This window comes from Polyodon spathula, chromosome 9 (assembly GCF_017654505.1).
Source record: "Polyodon spathula isolate WHYD16114869_AA chromosome 9, ASM1765450v1, whole genome shotgun sequence".
NCBI lineage: Eukaryota > Metazoa > Chordata > Actinopteri > Acipenseriformes > Polyodontidae > Polyodon > Polyodon spathula.
Window position 1 is genome coordinate 49,234,203 of NC_054542.1, and position 25,725 is coordinate 49,259,927.

At 38.0% G+C, this 25,725-nt stretch overlaps 1 protein-coding gene across 3 annotated transcripts in view; it reads right to left on the bottom strand.

Moving 5' to 3' along the window:
• LOC121320984 (neural cell adhesion molecule 2-like) overlaps nucleotides 1-25,725 on the bottom strand; it is a 289,130-nt gene that overhangs the window by 60,590 nt on the left and 202,815 nt on the right. For all 3 annotated transcript variants that reach the window (XM_041259855.1, XM_041259854.1, XM_041259856.1), the window contains exons 4-8: nucleotides 25,363-25,506; nucleotides 22,039-22,176; nucleotides 18,939-19,056; nucleotides 17,958-18,118; nucleotides 9,987-10,132 (exon numbers count right to left, since the gene is read on the bottom strand). In XM_041259855.1, the coding sequence (XP_041115789.1) occupies nucleotides 9,987-10,132; nucleotides 17,958-18,118; nucleotides 18,939-19,056; nucleotides 22,039-22,176; nucleotides 25,363-25,506 (707 nt within the window). The remainder of the gene's footprint in view (nucleotides 1-9,986; nucleotides 10,133-17,957; nucleotides 18,119-18,938; nucleotides 19,057-22,038; nucleotides 22,177-25,362; nucleotides 25,507-25,725) is intronic.

Below are 25,725 nucleotides of genomic sequence, written 5' to 3' on the forward strand. Positions count from 1 at the left end.
CCAGGACCCTATTGACAGTGGTGACCAGACAGCAAAAAGAAGGGAGGTCATGATTGTTGGGGACTCCATATTGAGAAACACAGCAAGTTCAGTTCGCAGTTTGGACCCCCTTACTACAACAGTGTGCTGCCTTCCGGGAGCCTCGGTCAAGCACATCACTGAAAACGTGGACAGGCTCCTAGAACGAACAGGAGACGACCCGGTAGTAGTCGTCCACATCGGTACAAACAACATTGGAAGAGACAGACCAAAATCCCTGCAAAATAAATTCAGAGAGCTAGGAAGGAAATTAAAAGAGAAAACCAAAACTGTGGTATTTTCTGGTATACTACCCGCACCTTGCAAAGGACCATATGGACAGCTGGAAATAATTAATCAAAACGCATGGCTGAAGACGTGGTGCACACGGGAAGGCTTCACCTATCTTGATCATTGGACCACATTCTACAACGAGGACTATCTGTATAGACGGGATGGACTGCATTTAAATAACAAGGGAACCAGTCTACTCGGAGAAAAGATCCTCGAGCAGGTTCGGAAGCATTTAAACTAGAAAGGAAGGGGGGAGAAATCAACAAAAAAACAGAAGGGAGACCGCATCAAAACAAGAACAACAACTCAGGTAAGACAACCATTAAATGTATTTATCTAAATGCTAGAAGTATCAGAAACAAAATTCTAGAACTTGAAGCTACTGCACTAACAGGTAACTATGATGTGATAGGTGTTACAGAAACGTGGGTGGGGACGAATATAATATTTGTGGGTATACACTGTATAGGAAAGACAGGCAGGACAGAAGAGGAGGAGGGGTAGCGCTATACATAAGAAACAGTCTTGAAGCCCAGGTGTTAAACCTGGACAAAGAAAATAAAACCGAATCAATATGGGTCAGAATAACAGACAAAAATTCAAAAGGCATAATAATAGGAGCATGCTATAGACCGCCAGATTCAGACGGTGAGCACAATAATCTGTTATACAATGACATTAGAAATGTGTGTAGCAAAGGAGAAGCCATACTAATGGGGGATTTCAACTTCCCCCAAATAAAATGGGAAAACCCGGTGGGTAGCGCGAAGGATGAAATAGAAATGGTGGAAATGACAAATGACTGCTTCCTAACACAATTTGTGAAGGCACCCACTAGAGGGGAGGCATGCCTTGATTTAGTCTTTTCAAATAACGAAGATAGAATAACTAAAACAGAGGTCAGAGAACCACTGGCAAACTCAGACCATAACATGGTCTCATTTGAAGTGTTTTTTAAATCCCCAAAAGTAAAGACTAAAGTTAAGGTTTACAATTTTAGAAAAGCAAACTATGAAGGCATGAAACAGAGACTAACAGAAGTAGATTGGAGTAAAATAGAGAAAACACCCACAGAAGAAGGATGGTTGTTCTTCAAAAATGTAGTACTAGAGGCGCAAAACAATTACATCCCTAAAGTAGACAAATCTAAATGTAAAACTAAATTGCCAAAATGGTTTAATAGATCAATTAAAAAAAATATTCAGCGAAAAAAGGCACTTTACAGAGCATTAAAAAAGGACCGAAAAGAAAGTACGCAGAAAGAGTACACGGAACTGCAAACGCAAGTCAAAAAGGAAGTTAGAAAGGCCAAGAGAGAAATAGAAATGAACATTGCTAAGGGAGCTAAAACCAATTCCAAAATGTTTTTCCAATATTACAACAGCAAGAGAACATTCAAAGAGGAGATTAAATGTTTAAGAGATACAAATGGCAAAATCGTAGAGGAAGAAAAAAAAATAGCAAATATGTTAAATGATTACTTTTCACAAGTTTTTACAAAGGAAGATACTGACAACATGCCCCACATGTCATCCAGTTCCTATCCAGTTTTAAATAACTTTAGCATAACTGAGGCAGAAGTGTTAAAGGGACTAGGAGCTCTTAAAATAAACAAATCCCCTGGGCCGGATGAGATCCTCCCAGTAGTACTCAAAGAAATGAAAGAAGTAATTTACAAACCGCTAACCAAGATCATGCAGCAGTCTCTTGACACAGGGGTGGTACCGACAGACTGGAAAATTGCAAACGTAATACCGATCCACAAAAAGGGAAACAAAACTGAACCAGGTAACTACAGACCAATAAGCCTGACTTCTATTATATGCAAACTTATGGAAACTATAATAAGATCCAAAATGGAAAATTACCTATATGGTAACAGGGTACTGGGAGACAGTCAACATGGTTTTAGGAAAGGGAGATCGTGCCTAACTAACTTGCTTGATTTTTTTGAGGATGCAACATCGATAATGGATAATTGCAAAGCATATGACATGGTTTATTTAGATTTCCAGAAAGCTTTTGACAAAGTCCCGCACAAAAGATTAATTCTCAAACTGAACGCAGTTGGGATTCAAGGAAACACATGTACATGGATTAGGGAGTGGTTAACATGTAGAAAACAGAAAGTACTGATTAGAGGAAAAACCTCAGAATGGAGTGTGGTAACCAGCGGTGTACCACAGGGATCAGTATTAGGTCCTCTGCTATTCCTAATCTACATTAATGATTTAGATTCTGGTATAGTAAGCAAACTTGTTAAATTTGCAGACGACACAAAAGTAGGAGGAGTGGCAAACACTGTTGCAGCAGCAAAGGTCATTCAAAATGATCTAGACAAGATTCAGAACTGGGCAGACACATGGCAAATGACATTTAATAGAGAAAAGTGTAAGGTACTGCACGCAGGAAATAAAAATGTACATTATAAATATCATATGGGAGATATTGAAATTGGAGAAGGAATCTATGAAAAAGACCTAGGAGTTTTTGTTGACTCAGAAATGTCTTCATCTAGGCAATGTGGGGAAGCTATAAAAAAGGCTAACAAGATGCTCGGATACATTGTGAAAAGTGTTGAATTTAAATCAAGGGAAGTAATGTTAAAACTGTACAATGCACTTGTAAGACCTCATCTTGAATATTGTGTGCAGTTCTGGTCACCTCGCTATAAAAAAGATATTGCTGCTCTAGAAAGAGTGCAAAGAAGAGCGACCAGAATTATTCCGGGCTTAAAAGGCATGTCATATGCAGACAGGCTAAAAGAATTGAATCTGTTCAGTCTTGAACAAAGAAGACTACGTGGCGACCTAATTCAAACATTCAAAATTCTAAAAGGTATTGACAGTGTCGACCCAAGGGACTTTTTCAGCCTGAAAAAAGAAACAAGGACCAGGGGTCACAAATGGAGTTTAGAAAAAGGGGCATTCAGAACAGAAAATAGGAGACACTTTTTTACACAGAGAATTGTGAGGGTCTGGAATGAACTCCCCAGTAATGTTGTTGAAGCGGACACCCTGGGATCCTTCAAGAAGCTGCTTGATGAGATTTTGGGATCAATAAGCTACTAACAACCAAACGAGCAAGATGGGCCGAATGGCCTCCTCTCGTTTGTAAACTTTCTTATGTTCTTATGTTCTTATGTTGTTTTTTTCTGACTTTATGTGAACGAAAAGACACACATTTGCCCGTTTTCCCATTGGAAATAGTGATATTTTGAAATATCACTGTCCTGGTCACAAAAGCTAAGTTTGTGGTGAATAATAACCATTTTCTATACTTTTGAGGCATAAGGAATTAGGAAATGACACTTACTACCCAGGAACAAAAAAAAAAAATAATAATAATTGTTACACAGTGTTATTATTATGATGATGACGATTATTATTATTATTATTATTATTATGGAGTTATGATAAACCTCTATATGTGTGAGCAGGGTTTTGTTCGCAGTAGACTTGTTGTGGTCTATTCATGCGATCTAAATGCTAACTCTGTTTAAATCATTAGATAGGGGCATTTGTTATCTCTTGAAAATCAAGCACAATACATGTAAGTCTGTTCGGTGTATTTCTGTCCTATTTTAATAATGTGTTTTAATAATTAATGCAGCATTTATTGAACAGACCTCTGTCTGGATGTTTGATTGGATTGTGCTGTAGAACACAAAATCAGGCCTATAATGTTTTCACTGAATCTACACTTTTGTTGACTAGCTCCTGAAAACACTTTTCTGTTTCAAAACATAGACTACTGAAAACTAATAACACTGCAAAGTGACATCATACATCAAGGGAATAAAAACGCACTGTATAACAGATATGCCATTAGAATTCTGCAAGTAAACACAAATGCAACAGTACATATGGCAATTCCACTACGGAAATTTTAACAAGCATGGAAAGACTATTGCAACAATACTTTTTCTTTACAATAATGCTAAAATATTCCATTAATTCCCAAAGCTGGTCGAAATGTATTTAAATTAAGAAAAACTATACAATTCCACTGCTGTTCCGTGAGTTAGACTCCCTGGTGGACTCTCCATGTATGAGACTGTTCCTACAGTGAAAATAAATTCTGTTTTTGGAGGTTTATATGATGTGAAAGCAAACTGTACCATAACATAGCAAGAGGATTGATAATATTATTGGCCTTAGACTTGCTTCTGAGGCAGTTTTGCAGCTCTCATACATCATACATATGTGACTGGGAAATACTGTCGACAAGCTAGTGAAATTATGAAAGCAGAACCTTGGACCATTGTACTGTCCCTAAACTTAAGGCCAGTACAATATAAATATGTATCATTTTTTTCTTATGTATTGACCTTTATGTTAACAAAAACAAAGCAACCCCAGGTCATATTCTAAGGGGTCTGTCATCTCAGTTTGAATGGTTTTTAAACATGAACTACAGTAAAGTAGACATTTTAAAAAGATCTGTAGCAGTGCTATGTCCAGAAGTTAGAAAACATTGCCAGTGAAAAGCTTCATTTCTGTCGAACACCACTTGCCATGGAACTTGACAGAACCGTATTACCGTATTAATGTATACAGTACCGACTGTAAAGATCAATAATATGGCGAAATGTTAGAAAATTGTGGCACTGAAATGGTTAATATTCACTTGGAACTTATTTAAGGGAAACAATAAGAGACAGAACAAAAAATAGTTTGTATGTGAATAATTTGTTTTAGCGTTTGGTGTTTTCAGAGTAATTTATTAAGAGAAAAAAAAAAACAATCCTTCAAGCAACCTTCATAAATGAGAATGAAACCTTTAAAAGAGGCTAACTAATAGAGAATAAAAAAAGTGGATTTTCCAAGGTTCACATATAAATATAATATATAAATCATACAGCCTATCCTTGAGATGGCAATGTTGTATTGGCAGGCCTGCAATGCAGCTGACAGTTTGATTGTGTTTATCTTGCTTCTTCACTCTGATCCTTTCACTCACCTTGTCCAGAGAAGACTCTCCTGCCAGCCATAAACAGAGATGCCACTTGTACTGACTTACAATAAAGCTAAATCTCTGTTTATTAGAAACACTGTCACGCTCAGTCACTGCCTGGGTTCTCTATTCAGCCACTGTTGCTTTGTTTGCTGTTTTCAGATCCACATTGTGTGTCGAGTGAGTGAGGGGAGAATGAGTGTTTGTTGAAGAACGCCTGTGTATCGGAAATCAGTGAGCCTAGCTGCTCACGATACCTTGTCATTTGCTGCCAATTCCATTCTCTTTCAGAATAGAAAGATGCTTTCCTTGCATTCAAGCCATGTGAATGATTTACTGTGGTGCAGGGCTGGTTAGGCGCAAGCCTTGATGCTTCACCCATCTGCCAATATGAGATACATTAAAAGGCAAAGAAGTTGCATACTATCCTCTCTATAAAATATGTTGAGGAACTGCTCAGTTTGACACACCCTACAATATACCATGTTTAGACCCTTAGAGTTCCTATTTTCTGGTTAACAAGTTCATCCAAAGTCCTATTTGCATTTAACTTGAAGCTTTTATTTGCAAGCACTCGATGAGTCCCACATTTAAAAAACTACTTCGACATGTTAAATCTATGCGTACATGCACCTACCCTGATAGCTAAACTCTTGATCCTCCACCACTGAGGGTGTAGTTGGCAGGTTGTAAGGATTTTCAGTCCGATAGTTAAATAGGGTCTAAACCCAATGGTCAGCTGTCCACATTGCATCGAGAACATTGGTGTTTAGCCTGATGATAATGCCCTCTACCTCTTATCAGGGAATAATAAAAACAACTGGGAGAGGAATAAGCTCAGGGTTAGTAGGTATATATCTATAAGGATTGGTATATTCATGTGCATTATATATCTATATATATAAGCTATATATATATATATATATATATATATATATATATATATATATATATATATATATTATAATATATATGGAATGCACATTTCAGTTAATTGTATGTATTGTTATATCCCTGCACCTATCATATCATTTAATTGTATTGTTAATTATCCCCTGCACCTAGCTATCATTGTAAATTACAGCCAAGTGCAGGGTATTTAAAGAAAGCAGCCAGTGTGCTCAGGGCTGCTGTGTGTGTAAAGCCCGCTTGAAGGTGTAGTCAAGTGTAAAGTTGTGTTATATTTTGTGTTACAGGGAAACAGCTTAGCTGTTCTGTTTTAGTTAGGTTCCTGTGTGTGTTAGCTAGTGCTCGTAAGAGCTAGGTGTTTGTTTTGTGTTTGTGTATTAAAAATAGCACGTCAGCGCTTAAAACTTAAATTTCTGTGTCCTAGGTCCTGCGTAAAAGGAGTAACGAACCGCGATGAGGTGCAATCTTTTCCCTATATATATATATATATAGTAAGATAGCAGGGAGGGGGTTAAAATTCTTCCTTGCTAAAACCATGTGAAAATGCACTTTTGGGTGAATGGGCTAAGGGTTTCTAATTGTTTTATTGTTTAGTTAATCCCCTGCAGCTGGTGTTAATTGTAAATTGGAGCCACGTGCAGGGTATTTAAGAGAGGCAGCCAGTTTGCTCAAGGCTGCTGAGTGGAGAGCCCGACTGTGTGTGTCCAGTTGTATGAAGAAAGGTATTGTGTGAAAACGAGTGTAAGTTTTGTGAGTGACAGGTAAACGGCTTAGCCATCCTATGGGTTAGCTAGGAACCAGTCTGTGTTTAGTCAGAGCTCTAAAGGAGAGCTAGGTGTTTATTTCTGTTTGGTTAATTTTTGTTTGTGTTTATTAAGTGTGCTTAAAAAAAAAAAGAACATTCTGTGTCCTGGGTCTATTTTAAAGGGGCAACGATCTCTGAGTCGTGAGGATCCTTTACATATGGTGGCAGCAAGTCTGAGCGCCCCTACGACCCAGAAAATCCATATGTAAAGGATCCTCACAACTTTTTTTTTTTTTTTTAGCGCGATTGCGCACTTTTAATAAACACAAACAAAAAAAACCAAACAGAAATAAACACCTAGCTCTCCTTTAGAGCTCTGACTAAACACAGACTGGTTCCTAGCTAACCACAGGACGGCTAAGCCGTTTACCTGTCACTCACAAAACTTACACTCGTTTCACACAATACCTTTCTTCATACAACTGGACACACACAGTCGGGCTCTCCACTCAGCAGCCTTGAGCAAACTGGCTGCCTCTCTTAAATACCCTGCACCTGGCTCCAATTTACAATTAGCACCAGCTGCAGGGGATTAACTAAACAATTCAAACAATTAGAAACCCTTAGCCCATTCACCCAAAAGTGCATTTTCACATGGTTTTAGCAGGGAGGAATTTTAACCCCCAACCCTGCTATCGATACTATATATATATATAGATATATTAATCTATATAGTAATATATATCATATATATATATATATATATATATATATATAATACCTATATGATCCACAGTGGTGTGCACAGTGGAGTGCTGAATTATTGTACTGGCACACAACAAGCGAGAGGGAACACCTAATAAAGACTATGGCCATACGAGGAATTGTTGAAACCCATATCATATATTACCTATGATTGTTAACATCACAGAGAGATGCCACGCTAAATGGATTTAGGCTTCAAACAGACAACTTTGTAGCACCTTTTATGGTTTGGATAGCGTGCCCGGAGGCAATCTTTGTTTTTTATTTTGCAGCGTTCATTTTGTTGAACCTTTTTTTAAACACCATAAAAGTGTGGGTTTTCATTAAAACACAACCTGAGAGTTTGCCTTTTCTCCCTCCCAACCATCCTGATCTCTCACACCCATATTAGAAGCTACCTCCCCAGCTACACCCTTCAGCTTTCACACATTAGACAAACATACACAGGCTGCAAAATGAGGCCCCAGCAACTGATTACTCAGCCCCTCAGCACTGTATTCTCGTATTCATGAAGGACACACTGTACCATTAGCTGAGGATCATAGACAAAATGAAATATATGTAAATGAAGGCATTGATGAAACACCATGTCTTCAGAATTTAACATATGGACATCATCAAAAATATCAGGAAACAGAATGAAAATTAAAAAAAAAAAAAATCTACAAAAGTAAGTTATATATTACAATGGAAAATACCGATTCTGTGTTTGTATTTGATAAACGCTCATAACCTAAAGATTTCTACACAGTACACATGTACAGCATGCAGTAAAAGATGATGAAAGGCTGATGTGCAGAGGGAATCTGAATTAGTCTCTATTGTCATAGCATCTTTATATGATAGAACCAATTAACAAACATGGGGCTTAGAATTGTGAACAGTGAATTCATGATATGTGAATGAATCTTTCCCAGCTCAAGATAGGGGTGTCCTGGTGTATCCCAATCAGAAGAAGTGGAGCAAGCCAAGAATGGCCAGTGCTGAGGTAATTGCTTCTTGCTTTACAATCAGTCCTCAACCACTGGATTTTGATTATGATTAAAAAATGTAAAAATAAAACAAAACAAAACAACCAAAAAAAAAACAACATAATCATACCGCCGTTCCCCCAAATATAGTATTGCCTTTTGGAATACATTTCTTTTTTTAATTTAAAATGTGTATAAATCACAGAGCTGCTTATTTTATTTTTTTCTTGTAGTATCTACTCTCTCTAGTAGTATACAATTTCTGCTCAAATTGATTATTTTAGATAATACAAAAAAAGTTGAATCAGCTCTGTGATTTTAAATGAAAAATAAATAAGAAAATCTATTCCAAAAGGAACCCCCTGTGCAGTGTTGGAGTGGAGCAGTGGCAGCCTCTATCGATGGCTGTAATAGTTTCTTCTGTGAGGGAGTGTAACACATTAACAGAGTCATTTTGTTGTTTTGTGTTGTTTCTCATATGCAGCTGACACTGGGTCAATAAAAGCTATGGGCTGCTATGTACTGCGCAATAACAACTTGTTTGTACATAGTTTAAATATGTTTATGCTTTATCTACTGTAGCATGTCATTTCCTTGTGAGAAAGTTATATCCCCTTAAAACACATTTGCCTGATCGATTGCTTGCCTAAAATCACAATGAAAACTAATTTTATAAGATTCAGTTATGGGTACGGCTGTATCCATCTTGGAAAGGATTTGGTTGTCTAGACTACGTTGTCAGAGCTCTGGTGAGCCCAGAAGTACACAACAAGCTTTCACTGCTGTACCAGTATTTGAGAAGCACCTTCTACCGGCTCTCTTAGTCATCGTGTCTAGCAAACTGTTTTGGATAACTTAGCCTCCAGCTCTGAACTTAATAGATTTAATAAAATCCTTCTTGCAGTGAAGGTTTTCACTTTGTCCCAATAAAATCAATTTGCATGAAGATTATAATGACAGGATTCTTAGCTCCTTAACATAATGCAAAGCTGTGTCTAAACAGAAATGATGTCCAGATGAACAGTAGTATAAATTAAAACTGTATGATACACAACATACAGTTAACTACTGTCACTGTCAGTTTTATGGTCTGCCTGTAAACAGTACATGTATGCCATTTAAACAAACCTTTCCCACCTATAGAAAGCTGACCATAGCCGTGATCTCTATGTCCTAGGCCAAAGCTTTGTGATCAATCACCTACTAGACATCAGACAAGTACTGATGGGCCAGAAGACCTCCTTTCATTCTTATATTTCCATATGTACTTATGTTCTTCTCTTAATGTACAATGGTATTGTATTGTACAATAAAATTACTTTCATCACCTTGTCTCCATCTGCAAAGGTTTGCCCACTGCTCTGCCTCCTCCAGGATATCTCTGGGACTGGTTCCCCCTCCGCTGTGCAGGAGATCTGGGTCTGGCTGCCCTCCACTGCACTCACGTTCTTCAGCTCGGTAATGTGGGGCTGAACTGGAAATGAAGAGGAAGAGACGTAATCCACACATGCACTGCATTGACACAAACCCACAACCACTGAAACCATCAGTAACTCCATGTTTCAACACGTGCAGATTATTAACATGTATCTAATTTCTCACAAACTAGTTTGACAGCTTGATATCACAGATGCTACACTGTAGAAGGGAAAAAAGCAAGAGGTTCCACTCCAGGGAAAATGTCTGACTTCGTAACATGGCTCCTAGAACAGGGGCTGTCAGGATACTTGTCAAGTTTTAATTGGTTTTGGCAATAATCTTTAATTATAATAAGGACTTTATTATGTATATTGTCTATTGTTTTGTCCTCTATCCTCTGCGAAGAGGAAGAACATGGAGCACAGCACAGGCAGTTAATTGCTTAGTATCTTGGAATTCCCTTCCCACTCAACACTAAACGAGTGGATTCTCTTGCTTTCCCTTCCTCTCTGCTATGGCTGACCTCTGACCCTTCTACCCCATGCCACACACAGAAGTCTGCTCTCCTTCCCATGACTTACACATAACCACAACAGATGAACTCAGCAATATCAAACTGCTGTTTGCTCACAAGCAATCCTGGACTTTAACAAACACACAGTCCTGTCTTGTCTGTGTTGGCCTTTGCCTTTATATTTTTTTTCCAACTAAAGCTGCCACTCTCCTCTCTGTGGTTCTCTAAGGCTTTGGTGTATTGCAATACTTTGAAGAAGCAGGACACAGGAGTTTATATCCTAAGCTGCTTTTTTATTTCTGGTTCTTCTTTTCAGGATTTCGTTTGCACACCTCATCTTCATTTTTACAAACTGCTTCAATGCCTTAATACACCCAAAACTTGCTTTGATGCAGAGAAGTCAGATACAAAATACGTACATAAGTGTATTCCAGACTGCTACAAGTATAACTTTTTTTTAACCTTGATATCCAATATTAAGTTTTTGTGTCTTTCTGCCATTTTCACAGAACCACCACTGGCAATAGTGTTGTCTGACCTGCAGCTGCTATGACTATACATTGCTGAGCTGGGTCAAACTTGCCTGGCATCATTCATTGCTTATTTTCTTTGGTTGACAGCGGGAAAGTGAATCTTTAGCCCTCAGAATACAGGCTGCTGCGGTGAGGCGACATTTGCATTGGGCATTTCAAATTTGGTAGAAACCATGGGGTTGAATTGATAACAAAAAGTTGATAAAAATAATTTAAAAAAACATGATTGTAAATATGCTACTGACATTGCCTAAGCTTTTTTGAACAGTGCTCTCCATATAGGTTAACAAGAACAATTATTATAACCATCATATACAGCATAACATATACCTCACTGCATTGTTATGTACAAGTCTCTATATGATTGACAGGTACAAGTAAAACCAGATGCCGCACTTGTGATCGAAAGCTTTATGTACACAAACTGCTTCAACAAACATAGGTTTACAGTAATTATTCACAAATGATCCATGAAAAGATCTGTGATTTTGTCTGCATTGTAGAAACTGCCATTCATTAGATGATTTTGCCTCAGTGTGCACACACGTGTGTGTGTGTGTGTGTGTGTGTGTGTGTGTGTGTGTGTGTGTGTGTGTGTGTGTGGGTGGATATTACACTACTGCTGGATAGAGGCTCTTGTTTGAACAGCTCTTGGCAGACTCTTGTTTACATCCACCACCACTGTCCTTCCTTGAGGGGATCTGGAAGCAATTAGCAGCCCTGGCCACCTGAGTTCAGACAGATGCTGCAGTCCTCTCATGCAACCTTTGCAGATCAAAGTGTGATGCTGCACAGCTGAGGAGGGAGGGTGACAGTTGAGATAATGAGGGTGACTCATTTCTGCTTCACTTCTGTTCCTCCTCTGCCAGATCACATCCGCGGAAGTGTCTATTGAATCTCTAACAATCCATACCTGAGTTTGAGTAAAGTTTATTTTTGTTAAAACTAACAGTCTAATCCATCTTTTAATTAAGGGGTCTGAAGGAACACAACTTGCTCTGCATTTCATAGATCTACCATCAGAATGTATACCCAGTTGTATGGCTTATTTCCAGTGTCAGAGACACCAATGGAGACTTACCCTTCTTGCCTATGAATTAGAGGTAACTCCCCAAAGGGGAAACAATCTGTTTACAGTTCAACAACAGCAACCGCAAAGTTGCAAAGTATTCCCAGGAGGTGCCTACATTTAGAAGTGTGTTTTCATTAAACTACATGAAGTGTGTGTTAATGAGATCTCACTTCTCATTGATACTCCTCTATAAATACATAATACAAACATAAATAAACATGTCAATAATAAAATATATAAATAATTAACAAAGCAGAAGTGTTTCATTACACTATGTAACATAATTTTTGTTCCTGGGTAGTAAGTGTTATTTCCTAATTACTTATGCCTCAAAAGTATAGAAAATGGCTATTATTCCCCACAAACTTTGCTTTTGTGACCAGGACAGTGATATTTTGACATTTACCTATTTCCAATGAGAAAACGGGAGAATTTGTGTCTTTTCATTCACATAAAGTCAGAAAAAAACAACATATGAATCCAAATCAACATGTATTTATACTAAAGTAATACAAAAATGACTACAAAAGATTTAGAAGTGAGTAGTTTTTCGAGATTTACGATTATACTGTAAATCACTTTCACGAATCAGCCCTCAAATGTAGTCTCCCATCATGTTCTCGTTATACTGTCCTTGGTAGCGGCATTCAAAGTCCAGTATATCCTGGTGGAAGCGCTCGCCTTGCTCCTACTAGTACATTCCCATGTTCTCCCATAGTTTTCGGCCTTGTGATTGCCCAGGAAGCCCCGAACCACTGCGACAAAGCTGATCCAAGCCGCTTGTTGTCATCCAACAAGTTCCACTGCTTGAGCCTAGAGGTCAAAAGCTCAGCATTGGACTTAGTGAGACCAAGATCTCAAGTCGTTGAGGTCTTTTTGGTTGGGGTAGTATGGGTTTCTCTCCTCAGCTCCACCTCTGAAATTGTCATCTGGATCTACAATGTCTTCCTCGCTCTCTGACTTGCTGCTGCTGCTCTCTTCTAAAGACGGCTGCTCTCTCTCCGGAGGAGTGGGTACGGGGAGCTCATGGCAGTGTGGCACCGGGGCGATGGATGAAGGAAGGTCCGGATACGTGATAACAGGTGCATTCTTGCCAGTCCGAAGTTTGGAAGAGTCCACCATGCAGAAGTAGCAGTTGCTTGAGTGGTCAGTGGGTTCCCTCCAAATTCTTGGGAGAGCGATCTTCATGGCTCTCTTTTCCCCTCTGTACCATCCTACAAAAATACATTTATTTCACCCATGACTAATGTGTAAGAGATTCTCGCAACATTTTTCATATATGATATATTTTTTCAATAACATTGAAAATTGTAAAACATTTTAAAATTAAAAACTTTTACAATTTTAAAAATTTTGACAAATTTTATAACATAAAATTCCGAGCAACAATTGTCCATCTTACCTTCCACAGTTTTTTTGCAGTGCTCGCAGGTGAAATGAGGTGCCCAGGGTTTGTCTTAATCCCCGACAGGCATGCCAAAATATGCCTTGTAGACCTCATACATCTTAGCAGATGCTTCCACAGAGTACTTTTTCACTCTTGTCCTGATAAATTGGCTGCAGACATAGCAAAATGCGTCTGCAGGATGCTTGCAGCCTCTTGATGCCATCTCAGAAAAATGCACATATGTATCCACTTAGGCAGCTGGAAATAAACTGAACTGGTGGGCTTAAGGCCTCTGTATTTATACTACTATTTATATTACTGGAAAGTTCTAGAAAGTTCTAAAAGTTACTTCAAGTTTACTCAGCACTGAATCTATCTGGAATGTTCTGGAAAATAGGTAAATTTCAAAATATCACTGTCCTTGTCACAAAAGCAAAGTTTGTGGGGAATAATAGCCATTTTCTATACTTTTGAGGCATAAGCAATTAGGAAATAACACTTACTACCCAGGAACAAAAAAAAAAAAATTGTTACACTGTGTTATCATTACTGACAGATACTTATCTATGGCAGTTAACCGCACTATTGAATTAACGACTATTACAATCCTAAAAGCTCAACGCAAATTCAATTCATTCAACACTTGAAAGTGTCGCATGACATAGGTGCTTTTATAGAACACATCACATTTGCAAATGTGTTGCTTGTTTAATATACTTGGTGTGTTTGCTATATTCTTCATTGATCTTCCTGGCTTTAAAGGTAGGTTTAAAGAAGATAATCTCAATTCTTAAAATGTTAAATATGGTTCACTGTTGAAAACAATCGGCTCTTCGTAAAAGTAACTCTTTAGGTACTAGAAATAAAGACTTTGAAACATCCTACCCATTCCAATGAGTACTAAATTCATTAACTGTAGCTGAAGCATGGTTCACTCTGGTTTTCTGGAGTAAACAGCCCCAGGGAAGTAAGTAACTTCACCCCCAGTGATGTAAGTGTATATTTTACATATTGTAGGAAATTACATTTCATAGCAGTGTATTATTAATATGATTGCAAACCATGGTCAGCAAATTGCATGCACTAGCAGTCACTTCCACACTGCAGTACAACGATTTGTATGTGATCTGGAGCAGAGGCAGCAGAAAAACTTTTTTTTTATAAATCAATGGCAATTTAATTATTCTTCCCAGTAAATACACGCCACAGATTTATTTAGTCATAAATTGCTGGATTTTAAGACCATCTGTATTTATTCATGTTGATAGCATCATATTTTAACAAGGTCTGCCTTTGTCAATCTCTCTATGGTAATGTATTAAACTAAAATATCCATTGGGAGTCAGACTCGGATACCAATGTTTATATATCATGGTTTTCCAATTGAAATTCTTCCTCTTGCACAATACCATTACCTAATCATGGTTAGCATATACAAATAAAAATGCCCTTCAAACTGTATTATCAGTCTTTATCCCTCAGTTTGATGTCACAGATCCATCCACAGCATGCGCTGTTATCTAGATAATTGTCATTGCCTGACCTTCCACTCAGGATGTGTAATTATAACTTTTGTGTTGGATAGCATACCAAATTACAATATCCCTAAACAATTAGGTAACTTAGATACATGCTTCATTAGCCAATACAAGTACAGTCACTCCAAACTAAAGAATCAGACTGCAGTTTTGTAAAGTTTTAAAATTAGAAAGCGGATCTGGAGAGGATATTGGTAGGATCAATGAATCTGAGGAGAGGGCTTTTCAATCTCAAATCTCCTTTGTAAAATTCTTCCTATCACATGGACATGTCATGTGACTTATTAAAATAAAACATAAGTACTTGTTTTTGTATGTTTAATGTACTTGTATTTTTACCACCAAAAAGTGGATTATGTTGGGTGCCATTTCTAATAAACAGACGATAAGAACCACAAACAGTAAATTATATCATTTTTAAAAAGCCAGTTCACAAACACATCATTTAAAGTGTTGTTCACCATGTAAATATTTGATGTTCAATATCAAAATGTAGATTTGTCTGACTATTCAAATAATGCCAACCACATTGTGGTAAGTCACATTGATTGGACATGGGGACATGGTAGGGTTCACATTGATTGGACATGGGGACATGGTAGGGTTCACATTGACTGGACATGGGGACATGATAGGGTTCACATTGACTGGACATGAGAACATGGTAGGGTTCACATTGACTGGACATGGGGACATGGCAGGGTTCACATTGATTGGACATGAGGACATGGTAGGGTTCACATTGACTGGACATGGGGACATGGTAGGGTTCACATTGACAGGACATGGGGACATGGTAGGGTTCACATTGACTGGACACGGGAGCATGTCAGAGTAGGGTACCTTTTTGTCATATCCATAAAACTGCCCTTGTGTGTGGAATGAGGCTGGCAGTTCACATAGGATGACAAAGCTCCATTGATGAATGTGATGGAAGCTTGTACTGGGACTGGGTTCGACCAGCCAGATAGTAGAATTATAGATGTGCTTTGCATTTCATAAAACTTTGGTAACACATTTCATTAAGTGTCCGTAATTACTGTGTACGTACATAGTAAATACTTAGTAAATACATGCATACTTACATACTGTATAATTACAATGATATTATGCACAGATACACAGTACTTAACGTGTAATTTCTTTGCATAATTTTTTGCATAATTTCCTATCCATAAACTTAACCCCCTAACCCTGATTTTAACTCTAACCCTAACCCCTTTCTGATACAGGTGTGTGTGTGTGGGTGTGTGTGTGTGTGTGTGTGTGTGTGTGTGTGTGTGTGTGTGTGTGTGTGTGTGTCGACATACATCCTGAAAAAAAAAAAAAAAAAATGACACATCCAATAATTTGCAACTATGCATAATAACATTGTAATTATGTGTAAGTACACATGTGTTTACTCTGTAACTACTATGTAAATACACATTAATTAGAGACGCTTAATGGAAAGTCTTACTAAAACTTTATTAATTGGTTATATTGTAACTGTCAGCACTTTCTCCCAAGATCCTCAGCCCTAAAAACTAAGCATTGGAAGACTAATACACCAGCCAATCAAAGAACAAGGACCCTATGCAAAATACCAGCGGGGAAAGGAAATATGTCATGCTGTTTTCATAACATAATCTGCTAGGATCAATGTAGAGGTTCCAGTTTCCAGCATGTATTGTATTGGAAAACATTATGACATCCACAGTCAGATGCACTTTATTATATTTTTTTGGTGAAACAAGATATAGGAAACAAAGAGGCAATAATGTGATTAACAGAGCCAAAGGACTTGGGAGGAAGTCTCTGCTGCTCGTCCTAGAGCTGCAGATCTCAAACTGCATGCAGGGCCCCACCATGGAAATCAACATCACTTCACTGGGACTGTAAACATTCTAGCTGCCATTCTGTTTATTGTATTAAAGAAGGACTGTAAAACAACAAAAACAATCAATTTTTGCTCAGTTAATTTATGTTCTCAATATAATTCTGAATACTGGTCTCTATAATAAGCAATATCACATGTAATTCAACTATTCTTACACCCTACCCTAGCATACTTATGTCCCGCCTCTGCTCACTAATGATTGAACAGCTGTAAAACAAGGGCAGATCTTTCCCATTGGTAAAACTCTCAATTACTTTCATTTCACAGATTAAACCCAGAAATTAATTAATTAAATAGTTACAGTCCAAATTAAAATGGATATGAATATAGGGCTCTGCAGTTTTGGATGGAATTCCCTTTCCTATACTGCAATAGTGGTCTGGAGTTTTTGCATAACTTTCCTGGGCTTGTACACAGGTTTGCAGTTTTGAGAGTTCAAAGTTAAATTACTTTTCACCGGCTATTTCTGTATGAACACACTGACTAGGTTAAATACATGTTAGCTTCATGCAGCACTTTCTGAAAGGGTGCACCTCTTAGTGTATTTGTTCCTATATTTTCATTACATTTTACAGACTGTATAGTGTGGACAGTTAGAGGGTATTGTTACTATGTTAGTGTGCCAAGCCTTCAAGAGCTGCAATCTGATTCCTGAGTTAACACTACACTACAGTCTTCCTGTATTGTATTGTATATACATATGTTGAATATGTGTTCACATTTATTGTCACATTTCTCCGATGCTGATGACAACAGCTGCTGTTTATCAGACAGGTAACACGGCTCTGAAACGCCCACACTCCCTGGATAACTCTCCACTAGACTAAAGGAGCCTGAAGCTGCCATGTAGACAGAGCACAGGGACGAAGCAACAATGTATTGTGCTGCTGTAGATAGTAATGTTTACTGATAGAGGGCATGGCAGGGGCCCATCAGACTGCATGTCAGCCCTCTTACCGAACACTTTTAGAAGCAACTCCTTCTCCTCAGTACCGGCTTTGTTTGTGGCCCTGCAGGAATAGGAGCCTCCGTCGGACTGCTTGATATTGCGCACAGTCAGCTCTGTGCTCCTCTCCTTCAGGAAGTACTGGTCAGTCTCCTCAATCAGCCTACCATTCCTGCAAACACATCCAGGAACAACCCAATGAGAAAGGGAACTTCTACTTTATGTAGGCTTCTGTAGACAACCGGGAACACCTCTATACACACCAGTGAAGGTACCTACAAAATGTGGCCTTAAAAATAATGCTCTTACTACTGAGTGTACAAATAATCCATTGTGGAAATGACTTGTTGTAGTATTCTAATAATGAAGAACTACACAAATGAGAGTTTGGGTGAGTTTAAGTAACTTTTTAAACTTCATTGAACAGATTAACCATTTACTTTTGAAGCAGTGTGTGAGTAAGGGTTACACTGAGGCACTGTTATGCATGCAGGTTGAGCAAACATTACAAGCGCAAGCACATGTACTGTTCTAAAAAAGGTTCTAAAAACACAGACTTAATGTTTGCAGAACAGTGATTGTTTTAACCTTATCATTAAAATAATATATGTTCCTGAGGCTTAATAAATAAAGGAAATATAAAGGCTGGTTACTGCAATCCGAGCACAGAGCCTGTGCTATATCAACAATTTTGCAATAAAAACGTGTAGATTGTAAACATGTTCTACAGTTATTGAACATAACACTGTCTGTGTTGCGTTTCACAATGTTAAAATAGATGTAATCATATAAATTATGGGGGTCATTGGTTAAAGCAGGCAATTAACAAGTCAGGTCAATTAATCAAATCTTTTCACTGATATCGGTTTTGTAAAGATTTGATCTGATAATCTCAGCCAGTTCTGAACTAACAAATTAAAGGTGAGCAGTGTATCAGAATGCTCAGTACTAGCACGCACGGTAGCTATGCAAGGAGATCATACCCTGCTTACCTGTACCAGGTGATGGCGGGCTCAGGGGACCCAGAAGCTGAGCAGATAAAAGTCACTGACTCCTGTCGATCTGCGGTTGCGTTAAAGGACTTCTGAGGCACAGTGAGAACTGGAGGGACTGAACACAAAAAAAGCAAGGCTAGAACAAGCAAGGTAAAGCAGGATTTACTTGTAGAGTAAAGACTGGGGGACCAAAGAGAAATACTTTACTGTTCAGTTTATAGCACAACCTGAAATGCCACAATTATTATTTAAATTAATATAGAGCTATTGCAGTCTATCTCACCTTGTTTCATTAAATTATATTTTTGAAAAGTATGGCATCCCTGCATCTATCCACACCCTGCCATCATGTCATGTATCAGATCCCTATCATGGCTGGTAGATTAGCTATTTTGTAAAAGGCATGAACTCGCATCCTGACCTCCATTAAAGATGTTATTGCTTCCCACTGACAGGATGTATTGTCTCTAGATTCAGCCCTAAAGCTTATCCCAGTCAAGTGCAACTGAACAAGCTGTCCTATAGTCAACTAAGGGAATCTTCTCAGCATGAATCCTAGGGGATGGGACAGATTTGATTTGGCTACAGAGCCGAATACATTGCTAATGGACACCTTTGCCCATTCGAGTGATTGATGCTGATGTTAAAGTTTTACTGCAGGTATCACGTAAGCCATGATAAAAAATAAAAAAATGAGTCCATTAAACCCATTTAATTATCAGGGCTAAGTCTGGATAATTCATGTGACCAGGTAAGCCAGTGAATCTAGGCTCTCTTTATGCACTCAGATGTACTGGTATATTCATTTTAGCCTTACTTACAGTTTTGCATGGTTGTTAAAATGTTCTCATATCTAGTTAAGTAAGTGGGTTGCAATTAAGCATACTATAAAGGAAAGTAATAAACTATCAGTGAAACTAAGCAGGAAATTTAGAGAAAACAAGGCTTCCGAAGTAGCAAAAGAAGCTTGGAGCAAGAACTTCTAAATGTGTGTAGTCTTCAGAATCAATACACTTTAAAATACAATTTGATACAGTTTATTATTAAGTACAGTAAACAGTGCATTGGTCCTCTATTGCAATGTTTTATTAGTCCATATCACCCTGAATGCAGCATTATCACACAATAGGTTGTCACATAGGCTAAAAACTATGTGTAGCAACATCGAAATGTAATGTTTGAAATGCAATGTATTTGACGTCAGAAAGGTTGTGCTAGTTCATCACAGTGGTTCAAGAACTAATGCAGATATAGAGCAACAGATCTGAAAGGAGCACCAGAGGTGTACTTGCTGCAATGAAGAGATCAGCTCAGAGAGGTCGTTCAAAGGCATGTCAATAGCGTTGGCTAAAGCACAATGAAATGAAATACAATGTACTTTTCCTATAGAGCCTTTCACAGACATCTATCTTTACAAAGCTGTAGTCAGCACCAACAGTATAAAAGATACCCAATGACAATATGAGCTACAATAAAACCTTTTTTTTTTCATTAACTATTTTGATTTGCCTAGCAGATTTGGATCAGTTAATACACAGATCCCTTTTCACAGATTAGATCCTTTCTAAATTATCGGACAATTTCAAGGATTTCGGAACAGACTATAAAGCAACCACAGATTGGTATTTTGCAAGGTGATATACTAAAATATGCCTTGGGGTGAAACGTAGGAAACCAAATGACAGCAGTGATGTAACAGAGTGGTTCAGGGAGGATTGACAGTACATGTGCGCTAGTAACCAATTTGTTTCTACTGTGCCTAGTGCCAGTTTTAAAACTGATGTCATTTTGACTTCTAGAGTGCTTGAGGTTGTAGTGCCTTTTAGAGACTTTTTAAAACTCTATGCATATTATTGACAAAGCCTTCATAACTAATTTCCTTCAGGCTCTGACTATAGAAATAGACAGAAATATGAATTATTAAAGGGCCAATAACAGAATCCAGGTGAATACCTAATGCAAGGCGATGGGTGATGTAGAATGGCCCTACACAGTACAGGCAGCTGAGCTCCATCCAAAATAACTATGGGTTCAGTGATAGTTCAAAGTGATGAGGTGAAAATGGAAGAAAAAATATAATTAAAAAAAAAAGTAACAAAATATCATGGGGAAGTGCTGTTTGCTTTTAGCTGTACTTAAGACCTTAAATAATGGTTAGGCTTCCAAAGGGTAGATAATATTTTGCTTCACTGCAAGCAGTTTTTGAAATGTCTATAATGCTCTGTACATAACTCAAGTTATGCAGGGTTCTTACTTAGCTCAGACATCTTCAGCTTAGTTTATTTTTATTCATAAGCACAATTTGACTGTATTCTTCTGAAATTGATAATTCAATGACAATGCAATGCAGATCAAAGTTATGAGATACTCTCCAATTATTTTGCTAATGTAAGAAGCTGAGGCAAACTGCCCCAGGGAAAAGGTATTGTAAACCAGGCCAGACACGTCTGGACTTTCCCCATTGCAGAATACAAAATCTCAGCATCAGAAAGAGTTTTGAGGCAAATATAATACAAAGTGATCCAGAATATCACAGTAATGCATGCACACTGGTGCACAATATTTTAATAAAAAAGATGGAGTTTGTATTAGTGGAGTTTACCTAAAAAGTAACTGAACAATGAAAAAAAAAATTCTGGGAAGGACACCAGTGTCATTTCCAATGCCTGTTAAAAATAGCTTCACATAATTATACTAATAAAGTATGCCATGTATTTCAGGTAAGAAGAAATTGAACAGCCCATCAACATTTTTAAAAACTACAGTTCAGCTCAGTGGAAGAATCATGCGATCTCCAGATACACTTGAATAGACACCTTAGTTTTGTTTTATTGCTAACACTAAATGCATGTCTCACATACCACAGTGACCACTAAATAAAAACAAGTTATTTGTATAACATCCCTCCCCTCTTAATAAAACTGATTCGCACAAAACAGGGCTCATTTATTACAAAATGCACTGTTTTTTCCTCTAACGTTATGGCTGTGTTATTTCCCTCACTGTGGCTACCTAAACCCTGTACCTGTAACAGAACTTCTAGAAACATTTAAGTGGTGGCTCTATATTTCAATAACCAAAGAGATGCGGTTCTCACCGTTGACGATGACAGTGATGTCCCTGAAGTCGATCTCCCCCCGAGCCTCCACCCGGGCCTCACAGCGGTAAACCCCCTCATCGCTCTTGCCCACCTTCTGGATCTGCATGTTGCCATTAGGGAGCACTACCAACCGATCTGCCCAGGAGAGGAGAGCAGGATAGTGCTAGGCCATCATCATCATCATCATCATCATCATCATCATCATCATCATCATCATCATCATCATCATCATCATCATCATCACCATCATCATCATCATCATCATCATCATCATCACATCATCATCATCATCATCATCATCATCATCATCATCATCATCATCATCATCATCATCATCATCATCATCATCATCATCATCATCATCATCATCATCATCATCATCATCATCATCATCACCATCATCATCATCATCATCATCATCATCATCATCATCATCATCATCATCATCATCATCATCATCATCATCATCATCCATCATCATCATCATCATCATCATCATCATCATCATCATCATCATCATCATCATCATCATCATCATCATCACCATCATCATCATCATCATCATCATCATCATCATCATCATCATCATCATCATCATCATCATCATCATCATCATCATCATCATCATCATCATCATCATCATCATCATCATCATCATCATCATCATCATCATCATCATCATCATCATCATCATCATCATCATCCTCATCATCATCATCACCATCATCATCATCATCATCATCATCATCATCATCATCATCATCATCATCATCATCATCATCATCATCATCATCATCATCATCATCATCATCATCATCATCATCATCATCATCATCATCATCATCATCATCATCATCATCATCATCATCATCATCATCATCATCATCATCATCATCATCATCATCATCATCATCATCATCATCATCATCATCATCATCATCATCATCATCATCATCATCATCATCATCATCATCATCATCATCATCATCATCATCATCATCATCATCATCATCATCATCATCATCATCATCATCATCATCATCATCATCATCATCATCATCATCATCATCATCATCATCATCATCATCATCATCATCATCATCATCATCATCATCATCATCATCATCATCATCATCATCATCATCATCATCATCATCATCATCATCATCATCATCATCATCATCATCATCATCATCATCATCATCATCATCATCATCATCATCATCATCATCATCATCATCATCATCATCATCATCATCATCATCATCATCATCATCATCATCATCATCATCATCATCACCATCATCATCATCATCATCATCATCATCATCATCATCATCATCATCATCATCATCATCATCATCATCATCATCATCAACATCATCACCATCATCATCACCATCACCATCATCATCATCATCATCATCATCATCATCATCATCATCATCATCATCATCATCACCATCATCATCATCATCATCATCATCATCATCATCATCATCATCATCATCATCATCATCATCATCATCATCATCATCATCATCATCATCATCATCATCATCATCATCATCATCATCATCATCATCATCATCATCATCATCATCATCATCATCATCATCATCATCATCATCATCATCATCATCATCATCATCATCATCATCATCATCATCATCATCATCATCATCATCATCATCATCATCATCATCATCATCATCATCATCATCATCATCATCATCATCATCATCATCATCATCATCATCATCATCATCATCATCATCATCATCATCATCATCATCATCATCATCATCATCATCATCATCATCATCATCATCATCATCATCATCATCATCATCATCATCATCATCATCATCATCATCATCATCACCAACCATCATCAACATGTTGCAGGCATAGATTAAACAAAAAATTGCTTTGATTCCAGCAAACTGGCTGTTACTCACTGCTCTGCATTGGGTGAGATACACACATAGGCCTGGACTGAGGATAATCTCCATATATTCAATCTTTCTAAAAAGATAATTTCATCTTTGAAGAATTAAATACATATTATAATGGGAACTGATTATCAAAGACTGTTGGTAAAACCTGGATCATATGTATGGAATTAAATTATGGTTTAATTCCCCAGGAATTAAAAATGTATACAAACAATGCATAGGTCATTTGCAGATTAGTAATGTGTTAAATATCTGACTCCAATTTTTAGAAAGCTCACTGAATAACTATACATATAGTTTGAAATGATCTGGCCAAAAGCCAGACGTGGATTAGTGATTTGGGTTCATGCCAGGCTTGGCAGGTTTTGAAGTTGTCTCTCTCAGTCTCTCTCAGGTGGTCTCTGTCCAGGGTGCTGCAGGCAGTGATCTGGTTTTTAGCTGCTGTCTAAAAGCATGGGAATGCTGCTGGAATGTAAAAGTTGATTGGTTTGGAAATTGGCAGCCGATTAGTCATTTAGGAAACTGATAGGCATAGCAGCCTCGAAGTGTAATACATGAGACTGGGAAGCAAAGGATTGTTGAGAGAAAACCTCTGGGAGAAATACAGGAATGCCAGTAAAGGCCTATTTATTTATTTATTTATTTATTTATTTATTTATTATGGCCTGTCAGGACTTTAATACATGCCAGAGTGCAGTGAACTACCCGTGTTTAAGAGATGAGAAATTTCATCATAGAATCAGACATGTGCAGTTCAGTGCCTTTTAATCCAGGCAGACTGGGAAAACAAACAAAAGAAGCAACTAGGCCCTGGGTTTCAGGGCTTTGCTGGCAGTCTTGGTCTCAGAGCATCTCCCCTCAACTTGAAGTAAAGTCTACTAGTCAAAACACCTGTCAAACAATCCTGCTACAGCACTTTATTTTGTAACTGCTTCTGACAGAAATAGAATGATTCCTGGTGGTGAACCTCCCTCCTGACCTGTGAGGAAGAGAACAGAGTACCCTGGACAGGATGGCCTGACAATTCATTCCCAGGGTTAAAAGGAAGTCAGACATATAGAAAGGGGGCTGGACTAATTCATCGACCCAAAAGGAAATGATCTGGCAGCCATGGATTGGAGGAGAGTTTGCAATCGTTTACCAATGGGTCATGAGTGAAGGTACAAATAGGGGACGGAGCAACGATATCTGTTCCTTCGTTTATGGTTAAGGAATGACCCGGAAGTACCAGTATATATATATGTGTGAGTGTTTTGTTTGTTTGTCTCTAATTTGTTACTTGTTATTTATTAGTTATCTGCTGTTTATCAGCTCAACCAGCAGTTGCTGGGATTTTCTTCATGGCTGACATTGTTGTTCTTACCGTCTGTCGTTGCAGTGATTTCTCTGTTGTTATAGATCCAGGTTACAATAGGCACAGGGGAGCTGATCACATTGCAGACAATTTCAGCATCCTCCCCCTGACGGAACTCCTGGGGAGTCTTCACATCGCGGAACGTCAGCTTCTCTGCAAGGTTAAATGACAGAGAGAGCTGTGTCAGCTTTACAAACCCAAATTCTGCATGCACCTCCATTCTATTAAAGGGCTGCCGATGTGTTATCCACGACTGCTTATTAAAGTGAAATATAAATGGATTTCTGTTTTTCTCTGCATTCAATTTTAAAACATGCAGCTCTGACAGCTTTAAAGAATTAGATTGTCATGCTGTGGAGAAAGGCACCCATT